The sequence below is a fragment of the Grammomys surdaster genome, unplaced genomic scaffold, assembly GCF_004785775.1.
Source record: "Grammomys surdaster isolate TR1022 unplaced genomic scaffold, NIH_TR_1.0 213, whole genome shotgun sequence".
NCBI classification, from domain to species: Eukaryota; Metazoa; Chordata; class Mammalia; order Rodentia; family Muridae; genus Grammomys; species Grammomys surdaster.
In genome coordinates this window covers 6,568,629-6,582,628 of record NW_021604658.1, presented here as the reverse complement: position 1 = coordinate 6,582,628, position 14,000 = coordinate 6,568,629, and the positions used below count along the sequence as shown (strand labels likewise).

General features: G+C 44.5%; 1 protein-coding gene across 5 annotated transcripts in view; it reads left to right on the top strand.

Annotated features, from left to right (window-relative positions):
- Positions 1–14,000, top strand: part of Pctp (phosphatidylcholine transfer protein) — a 40,204-nt gene extending 26,204 nt beyond the window's left edge. For 3 of the 5 annotated variants that reach the window (XM_028772337.1, XM_028772336.1, XM_028772338.1), the window contains exons 2-6: positions 7,334–7,451; positions 9,100–9,179; positions 10,471–10,642; positions 11,680–11,747; positions 13,076–13,994. In XM_028772337.1, the coding sequence (XP_028628170.1) occupies positions 7,409–7,451; positions 9,100–9,179; positions 10,471–10,642; positions 11,680–11,747; positions 13,076–13,141 (429 nt within the window). In that variant the 5' untranslated portion in view covers positions 7,334–7,408 and the 3' untranslated portion in view covers positions 13,142–13,994. Of the gene's footprint in view, positions 1–7,333; positions 7,452–9,099; positions 9,180–10,470; positions 10,643–11,679; positions 11,748–13,075 lie in introns of all 5 variants that reach the window. The other 2 variants (XM_028772334.1, XM_028772339.1) reach the window with 2 other exon arrangements.

The window sequence follows — 14,000 nt, the reverse complement described above, 5'->3', positions numbered from 1 at the left end:
TCTCTCTCTCTCTCTCTCTCTCTTTCTTTCTCTCTTTCTTTCTTTCTAAATCTTAGCCACTGTTAAACAAACAAAAAACAAAAATAAAAATTCCCTTAGCTTGGTGTTTATATAAGCCATCAACATCAGAATCACATCTTAAAATTTAGTCACCCCAGTAGCAGTGGAGAGATTCTGACACTTCTGTCCCTAAGCTCGTTGCCTGACATAGAACAGGTGATGTGTAGGCTTCCATTCCCAAAAATGTGCAGAATTTGTGGTCCTCTGTCCTCACTTCTTAAGCCAGAGAAAGGAGATCAAATGTCTATGGACGCCCCTCATAGACTCCAGCTGCATCACCTGACATGGCCCTCAAACATGTTCTATGAATTGGAAACTCTTTTTTGACCCATTTACGGATATGGAGACAGCAAACTTAGACTCAGCTCAGCTTGTGGCTCCAAGGCCATGCTGCCACCACCATGCTGGCTACAGAGTTTAGGAGACAACTGTTAGAGATAACAGTGGGAAATGTGGCAGTGTCTAGCCCAGAAACAGCATCTCAAATAACACTTTGACCATCATGTGTCCTGTTGGGCAAATGCACCAGGCTTATAGAAGTAGGGAAGCTTCCAGGGCAAAGTCTATTCTGAAACAAGAACAGCAGAAGGGACAGGTTATCCAGGCTTTGCCACTGAGTGTCATCGGTTGACTCTTATCAAATCACTTGATCTTTTAAATCATTGGTCTTCGGTCCCTGCCTGAGGTAAGATCTTATGTAACGGGCCTTCTTTGACTCATCAGCATGTGGATTGGTTGCCTTAGGGATGCTGCTAAGTAAGACACTCTTGGGGTAGAAGGAGCTGGTGTGAAAATGTTAAAAGACTCACTCTCTGTTTGACCTGATACTAACTGTCAGACTTAGGGAAGCCATTCAGTATCTCTGAGTTTCATGTCTTCATATAAAGATGGAGACCTCAGCAACTTCCCTGTTTACCTCAAGGACCACACAGATGATTGCTAATACATAGAGTCAATAAGCTCATGATTGTAAAATTGCTTGGAAACTATGAATAAGAAGGCAGTCCCTGATACTATTGAAAGAATAGCATGTCCAAGTGATCAAAAAACTCCTCCAAACAAACCATGTGACTGTCGCAGTGACCACTGATGGGTCACCAAGGGAAGCACATGGTGAGAGGCCTATGCCCGATTGCTTCTCAGAGGCAAGAGCCTAGATCCTTTCCAGCTTTTGAGTTTTTCAGGAGTTATTTAGTAGAAGGACATGCATAGTTCTTTGTGCCTCTGCAAAGTTTAACATTAACCATCAATTTAATGCCCACTGTAAAGGCCTTCTGAGACCATAGGTAGCTCACCTTTGGGAGAAGGGTGGGGCCCACTTGGCTCACGTGACCACACACTTGACTGAACAGGCAATGCAGGCTCAGTTCTTCAAATAGGTGGAGGAAGCATGCGTAAGGCATGTTGTCTTACTGCTGTGAACAGACCCCATGACCAAGGTAACTCTTATAAGGACAACATTTAATTAAGGCTGGCTAATAGGTTCAGAGGTTCAGTCCATTATCATCAAGACAGGAACATGGCAGCATCCAGGCAGGCATGGTTCAGGAGGAGCTGAGACTTCTACATCTTCATCCATCCATCCATACTTGCTTCCAGGCAGCTAGGATGAGAGTCTTAAAGCCCATACCCACAGTGACACCAACTCCAACAAGGCCACACCTACTCCAATAGGGCCACACTTTCTAATAGTGCCACTCCCTGGGCCAAACGTATATGGCCAAACCATAACACGAGTGGACCCCTTACAACCTTGGTCTGTGATGGTCTCAAAACTGACATGTCTCAATAAAAATTACCTCAGTCTCTATCCAGTTTCTGCCATAAGTTCATATATGGCTACCAGGCAGGACTATCATGCTGGGCAGTACATCAATAGTCCTCCCTTAGAGATGCTCCTGCTCTCTGGAATTCTTTCTCATTTTTCCTTAAGATATTTGTTCTACTCAGTGTTCATATGTCCTTATTCTTTTTCAGCATAAGCCATGGGTTTGGGGTTGCGTTGGCACCAGTGCTCACCAATCTAGCTCCCCGAGTTAACAAGCTCACTGTGGTGGTTTGAAGGAGAGGGATCCCCAGAGGCTCATAGGTTTGAAAGCTTGGTCCCCACTTGGTGGAAATGTTTAGGAAGGATTAGGAAGAGTGGTATTGCTAAAGGAGTCACTAACAAGTGTCACTTGGGGGCAGGCTTTGACATTTCAGAAGTCAAAAGCTCAGGGCGTGTCCACTCACCCCCACTTTCGGATAAGGGTGTAAGCTCTCAGGTAGCTACCTGTCTGACACCATGTCTGCCTGCCTGCATGCTTGCTTCCATATCCTCGCCCCAGTGATGGTAGTGGAGTCATTCTTTTTTAGTATATGTGCTGCCAAAGCGAGTACACGTGGAGTCAATCTTGAGACTGTGAGCAAACCCTCAATAAACCCATCTTGGTCATGGTGTCTCTGCTTAGCAATAGAAAAGTACGATACTCAACCAAGAATCCAGAGAGGCTCCATTATTTTCAGAGAACCTCATAGTGGTTTCTCTTCTTCCTTGTGCATTTTAACAATGCTTTGCATTTCCTATAGTGTTTTAGGGAAGTTATATGCAATCACATTGTCTTTCCACTAGCTGCAAGTTTTAGCACTATTCTGCCATTGTGTAATGTGAAATGAAGAATTGATCTATACTTAGCAGGAGAGACTTCCAGGGAGTCAGGTGACTCTTGCAATAAGGGCAGCTCTTTGGCCCTAAGGTCTCCAGCATGGTGAAAGTTAGGCAAGTGAGTTTTCTCTTCTCAACAGTAGTAAATACAGTTAGGAAGAACCATGCATGGGAAATGAAGGAAAAGGATGGCATGATTGGACAAGAGATCAAAGAGTCCTTTACCCTGAGCCTGACCTGAGGGGCTGGCTCACTGTAGGGAAGGTAGGTCAAAGGTCAGGGCCTTGAAGCAAGGAGAAAAGTCCATTCAGTTCGGTTAACAAATATTTTCCTTTGGTTGATCAGTGAGGGGAGGCAGCTCAGCTAATAGTTTATGAAGCAAAGAAAGGGACTTTGGAGGATCTGCTCTTCTGAGTATGTCCTGTCATATGGAGACGTGGTTTTCTGTTGTTGTTTTGTATTTCCTCTGTAGTAAGTGTATTATACACCAGAAAGGATGGAGAGCTGGGATTTCAAGTGTTTCTTGTATGTGTTCATGCACATCCACACGTGTACCTATTTATTTATTTATATTTGTGTGTGCCTACATGAGTTTACATGTGCATGCAGATGCCCATGGAAGACTGAAGAGGATGTTGGAACTGGAGTTACAGGGAATTGTGTGTTGCCCGTTGTGGCTGCTGGGAACTTAACCCACGTCTTCTGTAAGGACAGCAAGCGCTCTTAACTGCTGAGCCGTCTCTCCCACCTTCCATCCTGTTTTTTCAAGGGTTCTAGGGATCCAGACGTATGTCCTTATGCTTACATGGCCATTTTTTCTTTAAACTTCCACTGTTTCCTAGTATCAAAAGTTTCAAATACAATTCTGCGGTGTTGGTGAACACCATTTTTGGATCAATTTGGATTGTGTTTAGGAGTAAGTAAGGAAAAACCGGACTGAGGACGCCCTAAATAAAGCTCCCATTTTGTCTTGTCTAACAAATAACTCAGAGATCTACAGATACCAGTTTAGCTGACCCATCATGCCAGAAACTCTGGACCTTTTCCACTCTGCTGTTTATTTGTTGCTTTTCAGTTCCAGAAGAGTTGGCACAGATCCAAATACTGTGTCCCCATTCAGAGCAGGGAGACAGTGTCACTTGGATGCTCTTCAACACAGGAGACTAGAAAAGTCACTAGCCATTCACATGCTCATGGGAGCTCTCCAAGAAGGGAGGAAGTGGGTGGATCATAAAAACCAACCTTGTTTCTTCTGGCAATTGTATTCTGTGCATGATACTAGTTAATTCACTGCCATCCACAAACCTTTCAGTATTTGAACTGTAGGAAGCGGTCTTAGAAATGGAACATTAGACACCCAGTATGGTTTGCTATAAATGGGGGATGTGAGAAATTTTTAGAGGTAGCTGTGGGAGATTTCAGGAAAGTCCAAACATCTCTTGCATAAACATATTTGGAGTTATTTATTACAGTGTCAGTAAGCTTGGAAAAATACCTAAAACAAAATTTTTTCAATTATGTGTAAATCTAATTTTTTAAAAGGCTCGATATGTTGTTAATATAAACTCCACTCAAATAAAACTAAGCATTGTGTTTTTCTATGTCAAATTGCAAAACAGTGGTACTTAATCCCAGCAAGTCGCTTCCTCGCTGTTTCTGAGAACACAGTCTGGTGTATACGTTTTCTAAATATTTGAAAAGAGGGCAAACAGCCCTTGAATGTTAATGTTCCCTAACACTCCTCTCTGAGAAAACTTCCCTATTGAAAAAATGGACTAGGATTGTGAACGGAGAGTTTTATGATCATTTTGGAAATACTCATTTCTATAAATATTCTGAAATGGACTTTCCATGCTCTCAATATACTAGTAAATGTAAGAATAATTCCAGCTGTTGATGCCATATCATATCCATTCATTTATGAAGACAAACATCTGCTCCCTTTAAGGAAATACTATCCACCATTATTAATAGATAGTTATGAACTGTGAGGTTACATGTCACTCATTAAGTAGTTCTTCTTAATGTCTTCAGACTTCCTACAATGAATATGGATAGTTTTTTACAATGATTAAAACTCACTTCATTTTTTAAAGGAAATAAAAATGAGTATGTTTGCTGGATGCATTTAGAAATCATGAGTGGGAAAGTGCTTTGATCTGGAAGTTTGGACCAGGCTAAGAACTCAGCAAAAGTGGGACTAAGAAACCAAGAAGGGGGCAGGCAGAGGTCTTGTTCCTCTGGAGTGCTTATATTTCTCAGTCCTGATGCAATGGGAGGGACTAAAGGAAATCATCACAATAGTTCATTCTTCTGTGTTCATGCAGGCTGTCAGTCGTTCTATTTTTCTCTTTGACTTTCTGGTCCTCTTCTGTGAAACAGATAGAATCAGGGTCATGGAAGGTTGTAACTGCATTCAGGCAGGGGTGGGACCTAATCTAAGAAAATGGTTTGTCTTAATTTTTATAGCTATCCACAGTAAAATCACAGTAAATCGAGGCCCCACCCCATGATCATTATCTTAACATGGAAGAAACCTGTTTTTGGTGAGCAAATGTAGAATGTATATGTATATTAAAATGCATCTGTACTGGTCTCGATGGGTGTGTATGGGGAACCCCTCGCCTTACTCCTTTCTGTCAGTGCACTGGGGACAGGCTGAAGCTGTTTCTCCTGAGGCCTCTCATCAGAACCTCAGGGCATCAATCCATGCTGAGCTATATAGCCAGATACCACCGTTGGCTTGTGGGAGACCCCTGGCATCAAGTCATATGCTTGTACAGCTGGCAGGTCACCATAGATTCACTTCTAATTTCACCTTCTTCTTTTTCTCTTTTTGGAAGAAGGGGGCTGCATTCCTTCACAACCATCTGAGATTCCTAAACCGGGATATGGTCTGGTATGTTAATGCCAGCCCAGTTGGAAGCTGTTCTATAGAAGGCTCTTCCAAGGCTGTCTTATACTTCCCTTGGGTTCTCAGTGCAGGGCTTCTTTCCTGATAGTGGAACCCAAGCCCCATCTAAGGGCTGTGTTTTATGCACTTGCTTGTCACCCTGTTGCTTTTGTCAGGTCATTGCTTTTGTCCCTTACAGCTTCCTCTTCACACTAAGGGCACTAAGCCAGACCAGGCCCAGGGAGTCCTGAGTTGCCACTGGACCCAGTCAAATGTGGAGGGGCCATCTGGAGCCTAGAGCCATCACAGAAAAGGATGTGACTTGGCAGGAGAAGGAAGGAACTTGCACTTGTAATCTAGAAATTGTCTTTTTCTAAACAACAGGACCACCTGTTTCAACATGATTTGAAGCACACAGCTGTTCCCTTTTTACTCTTCTTGTTCAGTAAAATAAAATAAACAAAAACATATAACTCCCCGTACTCAAATAAAAACAACTGAAGAACTCTGTCTTGTAAAGGACTTCACAAGATGCATTGGTTTCATTGTGCTCTGGATATGTAGAATATACCCCTTCCTCAGAACCCTGGGCTGCCCATGATACCTGGAAATCAACCAGACTAGACTAGAACTCTTGCTCACCCCAGTAGCTCACAGATCCCCTTTCCAGTTTCTTCTGTGTTAGTGGAATCCACTCCCTCACCTACCTTGTCCAGCAATGGTTGACAGAGTTTTCCTTTATGATGTATTTCCCTCCCCTCATTCTTCCAGCAGTAATTCCTATTGAATTTACCTTCCTGGTATTCCCCCATAGATGTTAGCTCCCTGTTTCTGTCACTATTATCTGGATTAGTGCACTGAGTTTTATTTTGTTTCCTTTCTGTCTGTTAGTCTGTCCATCTGTCTGTCTGTCCGTCTATTTACCCACCATCCTGACCGAAGTTTCCCCTCCCTGCCTTTCCAGTTTCTCCTGCACCCCCCTACCATCCACCACTTCTCCTCTGTTTCTCTTCAGGAAAGGGGCAGGCCTCCAGTGGATGTCAACTAGGCATGAGTTTCAAGGTCATTTCTGTTCCTCGATGGTGGTGTTCTTTATCAACTCAAAAGACTTTTGAGCTTTTGCAAGCTAATTAGATCTGGCCCAGACTATCCTTAGTCCTATCTGGCCACATGTCTGTCCACAGTCCTCCTTTGGTTTTCCAGAGCAACGAGAACCAAAGCTTTACTCTTACCATGGTTTCCAAGCTCTTTAGTGTCTTGATGCTTCAGTGTCTCTAACCTTAGCTAGCCCCTACCACTCTGTGTTCTAGACTTCTCTCTTTAATCATATAAGTCTGTCAATTACTCTTACCAGGAGTGGCTTTCTTTGTTTCTCAGTGGCTAGTCCTTCTGACATTTAGAATATGATATCCTGCTAAATCTTGGATGATGGTCCCTATAGTGGCTTTTTAAACCTACCTGTTGCTATGGATCCTCCACAAAACACTATGTAACTCTTCTTATATTCTACTTAAATCGTCTGGCTAATGCTTATGACTAGTCCCCCCACTAACACCTACAGCTGAATACAAGACACCTGAGACCAGGAGTCGTACCTGCTTCTGTACTGTGGTCACCAAGACCCCAGGAGAGAACAGTGTTTGGTGTGGTTGAATCCCAGCTCCAGCTGTTTTCCATGTGATGTGGGATCTCAACTCTGATATCAACAAACCGTTTCCCTCGCTCTGTTTCCATAGCCAAGTGGACTTTATGAGTATAAAGTGTTCGGTGTCCTGGAAGGTTGCTCACCAGCTCTTCTCGCAGACGTTTACATGGACTTAGACTACAGGAAAAAATGGGACCAGTATGTGAAAGGTGAGTGATGGCTTGCTTAAATTAAAAATCCTTAGAGAGTTAATTTACTTTTGACTAATTTAGTCTTGTCATACTCGAGGCTATAGCACGGCCTTCGCCACTTCTGGTACTCACCCTGACAGAGTCTTAGAGTCAGTCTTCTGTTTGTCCTCACGGTTGCTTTGCCCTGCTTCCTGAGCTTTGTTCACATACGCAGCTTGATTGCCATGGAAACCTTCTTGGAAGATGGGCATCCAGACTTCCTTTGGGAAATTGAATCAAAGATCTCCAAAGGAGCAAGGGTCCGTACATGTGAGGAAGTGAGAGAGTGGGAGTGGGAGTGGCTGGAGGGCACGGGAGGTCCAGGAAGCCGCAAGATGGAAGGCACCAAGCTGCCTGTTCAGAAGCCACTGGAAGGTGGTGTTGCTGGGTGGTGATGCTCTCTGACCTACCTCCTTTACTAGTAAACTGAGAACATTTCGTGACCTGTGCCAGGGACAGGATCTACAGTCTACATAGTCTCATAGTCTATATAGTAGAGAGAAACACCGAGTTGGAATGTATTAAACTGAGAACCCTCTACATCTTAGAGAAGTGTCTCTTGTCATCTCAGCCATGGTAGAAGAGACTTGCACAGTCAACCAAGGACAAATGGAGTCTTTAGTCAAGACTGCTGCAAGTATCAAAGACCCACCCCCATCAGGATGTTTCTTCAGCTCTAGCCTGTGTTCCTCTGTATTGACCTAATTCTTGGGCAGATTCCTGTTCCTTGTGAATGTGTCCTCCAGAAGATACAGGCTCTGACTCTAATCATGCAGATAACTCCAGGAAAGAGAGTCACATTTTCCTAATAAAGGAGGGGGCGTGGCATGAATTCTGAACATGTAGAGGCAACAGGCCCACTCATCTCTTCCCTTCATGACTATCTTTAGTGTCCTGTGACACCGAAGGGGCCACAAAGCTCCCTAATCAATGGTCTGTTTCTGATGGAATTCTTTTAAACGCTACATGGACCCTGCACATCTCACCCACGGATGACTTGATCGTTTCTGGGTGGTTAGATGGGAGCCCACCACACAGGCTAAGCGTATCCCTGCTCTTCAGTTCTTTTGCTATTGCCTCGAGAGTTGCAGTTTGCATGCCTGGCCTAAGAGCATTAAGGGAATTTGGTTACTGAAGCTGTGGCACGTGGACAGAGGAAAGAAGCAAGAAACGCAGAGTTAGCTGTAATTCAGCCATGTTTCAGCTGTTTGAGAACACAGCTCTCTGTGGGCCTTTTGTTTCCCAGATGCCATGAACCTATATTTACACTCTGACTTCCTCAGTGTCTGGCTAAGCATTGGGAAGCAAACCTTGATGGTACTCCTGGTACTCTAGTGACATCTGGTGGTTTACCTGGTTATTTCTTGATACCGGGTTCCTCTCATATTCTATCCCAGCATGCTGTTGGTACAATGGACAAGTGTTGGGGACTTATTTAGGTTTTCTGTGTTTCTGTGTCCTCTAGACCATCCCTGGGCAGCAAGCTTTCAGAGATATTAAATATGCTTTTGTTTCAAAAAGTAGTTCTATGTCTGGTGAGTTAGGGATTTGTCACACACTGAGGTTGAATAGGTTCCTTGAAGCCATTGGATTCGCAGGTACATTAACTTCTTGTGTTCTCCTTCAGAACTCTATGAGAAGGCGTGTGATGGACAGATGGTGGCATACTGGGAGGTGAAGTACCCCTTCCCTCTGTCCAACAGAGATGTATCCTTTTCTCACTGCACTCTGTTCTGTCTCCCAGGGTGTGCTGTGTTCCTCAGCCCTTACACTGGGATCCACTAACATCAGGGCAGTTGTGGACAACACTGTCTTAGATTCTTGTGGAACCATATGCTAATGCCAGAGCTTCTTGTGTAACTTTGGGGACTTCAGAGTGTTATTTCTTGGTGTGGCCACTTAGGACAGGAACCACACCCAGAGTCACTGGAAGGTGACTTTCAGAGAAAATGGAAATTGATGAGCCTCACAACTGGGGGAACAGGTTATGAAGAGTGTTAGTCCAAACCTTTTGATCTCACAGAGAAGCAGATGGGGCCCATGAAATGAGTGACAGGCAGACAGACTGATATGACAGAGGAGGCCTAGGCCTGCTTTGTTTCTAACCTTCTCTCTTCAACATGGTCTTCTTGACTACTGTTTTTTGACACTGGGTACAGGATTTTCCTCTCCATTTCTTTATAAAGTAAAGCAATTGACTGAAATATAGGGGGATTACCCTCAACATCTAAGCATGTGTGAACAAATGGCTGCCCCAACAATAGTCCATCTAAGGCCAGTGGAGATGGGAAAGTAAATGATTTGTATGGAAGAAGATGCCACGGTGAAACCCATCACTTTGTACATTGATTTTAAAATTAATAGAAAGTAAAGATCGAAGTTTTTTAAAGATTTCGTTGTTTTTGATAGAATAGTGCTGCTGACCTTGGGAATGTTTTGTGCGTGCCTACAGAGGTGGAATCATTTTTGGTGTTGTTGGCCAACCAGTGTTAACTCGAAGAGAACATCTGCCAACCAAAATTGGAGATATCCATAGGTTTTTCTACAGTTGAGTTGTGATTCGGATACCCTCTGTGTATAGAGGTCTATGGTTACAGCTGCGGATTAGACAATGTCTATGGGTTGATGCAATTTCTATCCGATGTTTATTCTGCCCCTAGATTTCTCTAATGCCCCAAACATTCTGGCCTCTGGACCTAAGAGTGTTTGATTAGACTTCCCCACAATTACAGTGAAATGGACAGTGCTCTCTGTGTGCCTTCTTGGAGAAAAGAAGGAATGTGATCCTTGTATGACCAAGCGTTCAGGAGGTCTGTTCAGAGCTAGGTAATAGATGCTCTCAGTGAGAATTATCATTGGTTGTGAGGCTCAGCGCTGCAGGGAAAGTGGGCTTTACGCAGGAGGGAGCGGATGCTAAGTGAAAGATGCAGAGTGACCTCCCATTGCTACCAATGTGGGCTGCCCTTATGCTGGTGTCTTGCCTTGACTGGCTATGCAGTATGTCTACACCCGCCAGCGGCGAGACCTGGATATGGACGGGAGGAAGATCTACGTGGTTCTGGCCCAGAGTATCTCTGTACCTCAGTTTCCAGAGAAGTCTGGGGTAATCCGAGTGAAGCAGTACAAGCAGAGCCTGGCGATCGAAAGCGATGGCAAGAAGGGGAGCAGAGGTAAAGCCTGGGGTGCGGGCCAGCAGCTAGCCAGTGTCACTTGACTGGGAGGCAGTTTAGCTTATCTAGTGAAGGTACATGGCCTGGGGACAGAGGAGATGGAAGGTCAGGACGTGGGAGCTTCTCCATCCACATCAGAGATTGGCTAGGGCTCGATGCAGACGTTTCAGTCTGACCCAATGCATTCTTTTTATCTGTTTATATTTATTTATTTTATTCTTTCATGCACGTGTGTGTTTTGTATGCACGTGTTTCTTGTCTGATGTCTATGGAGGTCACAAGAAGGTATCATATCCACTGAGTCTAAAGTTACAGGTAGTTGTGAGCCACCTCATGAGTGCTGGGAATTGAACCAGGATCCTCCTTAAGTAAGTACTCTTAAAAGCTGAGGCCCACCACCCCTTCATTCTTTATTGATCAGATGAAATCAGAACATTGAAACCTGTGGGTTTAGAAAGAGTTGCTTCAGGCTTATCTTGTAGCTATTGGGGCTGGGCCTAAACATGGCCAGTGGATTGGCAGGTGTGGATTGGAGGCTCCAGCTCTGACAAACACAAGGCCAGAGACGCAAGAACATCAAGTTCCAGTCCTCAAAAAGGAAAACATGTGGCATCCGCATCTGACATACTGGCATGAGTGTGGCCTGACAGACAAAACTCTGAACCCCAAGTCTGATGCTTGTAGGTCTGTCTTCTCACTCTTCTGAGCCTTTATGTCCTCATGTATGCTAACTGTCAGTTCCTTCGGGCTGTCTGGATAATGAAATGAAAGATGATGTGCAAAATGTCTAGTGTTCATCAGGTGTCTTAAGAGAGCACAGCCAAGTGTTTTTCTGGCTGCATTTTCAACAATGCCCCTGTGTCAGTAGCCACAAGGCAGGTTGAGGCAGTTCACTTGCTCCGTCCTCTGTGCTCTCTGGGCCCAAATTGGAAGACAGGTTTGCTGGGCTTTGTTATTGTATTTTTCCAGCCCCGTGCCCCACCCCCACTGTCCCACCCCCACCTCCTCCTTCTGAATTGTCTTTTCTTCTCTTTTAGTATTCATGTACTACTTTGATAACCCGGGTGGCCAAATTCCGTCCTGGCTCATTAACTGGGCAGCCAAGGTGAGATCCCAGGAGTCAGGCAGCGGGTGATCGTGCATTTGACAAATGTTGACTTAGTCTGTGGGTTGTCATGTTGAAGAGACACATTGTCCCAGGGTAATGAGAGTCTTTTATGAAGAGCTTGGTTGAGTGACTTGGTGAGAATTGGAGTGGCCAACACCCAGGATGGAGGCTGAGACATGGGACAAAGAATCTGTTAGCTAGGAATGTCAGCCCTTCCCTGCTGGTAGCTACAGACCCTCCAAGATCACTCTCAGGAAATTCCAGACATAAGGCTGCCCCTTGTAGGGACAACAGTGTTTTCATTATCTGCTTATGAGACAGTTAAACCTTGCTTAGAGACAGGCAGACCCTCCCTGGCCCAAAGGAAGCCTCTAGTTCAGTTGTCCTTGCTTTTTTTCAGTTTCTAAGGCCAAGGAATGGTGATAGTGGCCCAAGTCACTATAGGCTGCCACTCCTAGGATCCTGCCCCACTGTGACAATTCAGTAGGCTTTGTGCGGGTCCTGTGGTGAACTCCAGTGGCTCGTGGGAAAGTAAGAATGCCTATAGATGTCAGAGGCACAGGTGCAATTCTGAATCTGGGCTCTGTTACTGAATGTCTTCTGTTAGTTAGGAAAGCCCTGACTTCCTTCCTTTTTCAAAAACCGAAGATGAATAATGCCCCCTGCTTGGAGTTGAAGTCAGTAACAGCATTTTTGTAAAATCGTGCACAGTGCTTGATACTAAACAGCATATCCCATCCCCTAACTACAAACACTGTTGTTAATACAGTAAGGCAAGCCCTTCCACTTCTTTAAGGAAGTATCCAGCAATCTAATCCCCAACTCCTGGTTTGCTTTGTAATCCCAGTCTTTTGTTTCATTTTAATTTTTTCTTTCTTTTTGTATTTTTAAGAAATGATATGTGTATGGGGATGTGTGCATATGTGCCTGCAGGGTCCAGAAGAGGTGTTGGAGTCCTTGGAGCAGGAGTGACAGGTGGCTATGAGCTACCTGACATAGGTGCTGGGAACGGAACTCATTCATCACAGGCAAAGCATGTGCTTTTAGGTGCTGAGCCATATCCCTAGCCTCCCTTCCTTTTTAATAAATAATTATTTCAAAAAGAGTTCTGTAGATTTTATTAGCAGAAGCCAAACTGAAGGCCCTGTTTTTGAAGCAGCAGTCTGTCTGCTCTGGGTCTTGCCTTCTGCTGTTTTCTGTGACTGCATCATGTTGAAATTGGATCGGGGCCCCATTGTCTTTGATCACCCCTAAACCCATTGTTCTTCTTTACCCCCATTCCAGAGAATGAGGAACATATAGAAACATAGTCTGTTCTTTTGCAGAATGGAGTTCCAAACTTTTTGAAGGACATGGTGAAAGCGTGTCAGAACTACCACAAGAAAACCTAAGGAAGGGACTAGGACCACAGCATCTGTGAAAGACATCTCTGGATGTGCTACACCAACTGAGGCTCGTCCTTCCGTTTACACTTTCCATCTTCAAAGCACTACACATTCCCCAAGCGAGCTTGCCTCTGTCCGGATCCATCGTTGCCTTCTTTCCCACTGGTCATATTCAGAGCCTGCTACCTTCTTCCACTATTGAATAGGGGCCCATGCTTGTTTATGTTTCATTAGGGAAATCTTTAGTGGGGAGAAGGAGCCATTTTGTTGTGCCATTTGGAGGGGGAATGAGTGAGAGGAGGAAGGATGACAGGATATAAGAGCAGCCCTTCCTGGAAAGCAGGCTCACTTCATCACTCTTGCAACTAGAAGTGGTTTTTGGTCCACAGTTGACCTTCCATGTTCGAACACTGGAGATACAGTGATATCTGTTCTCTTGATGCTTCGCTGACTTGGATAGGCTGGGATTTGAGATAACAAGCAAGTGTGGCTGTGTTCCTACTTGGGCAGGATCAGTAGCTGCTGTGATATCAGACCACTCTGAAGAGTGTCCCAGGTCTGACTGAGCACATGCTGAGATGACCATGTTTTCCTAATTGCCCACATCTGGATTTTTCCTTTCCCATAATCCACTGAGAAAATGTTGCCTATACCTCTTGAGCTATGCATTTGACTGCAAGCCTGTGGCTTCAAAGATAGCTTGTGTATAGCCTGATGACAGTGTCTTCCTATGTGCTAAGGTGACTTTCCCTTCTAGAGTGTTTGGAGATGTTGAAGGGACAGTAAGTTTACAACAGGGTGAAATTGAAGTAGTGATTTGGTATGTTCTTCACCTTTTCCTTAGGAATTCTACCTCTTCAAAACA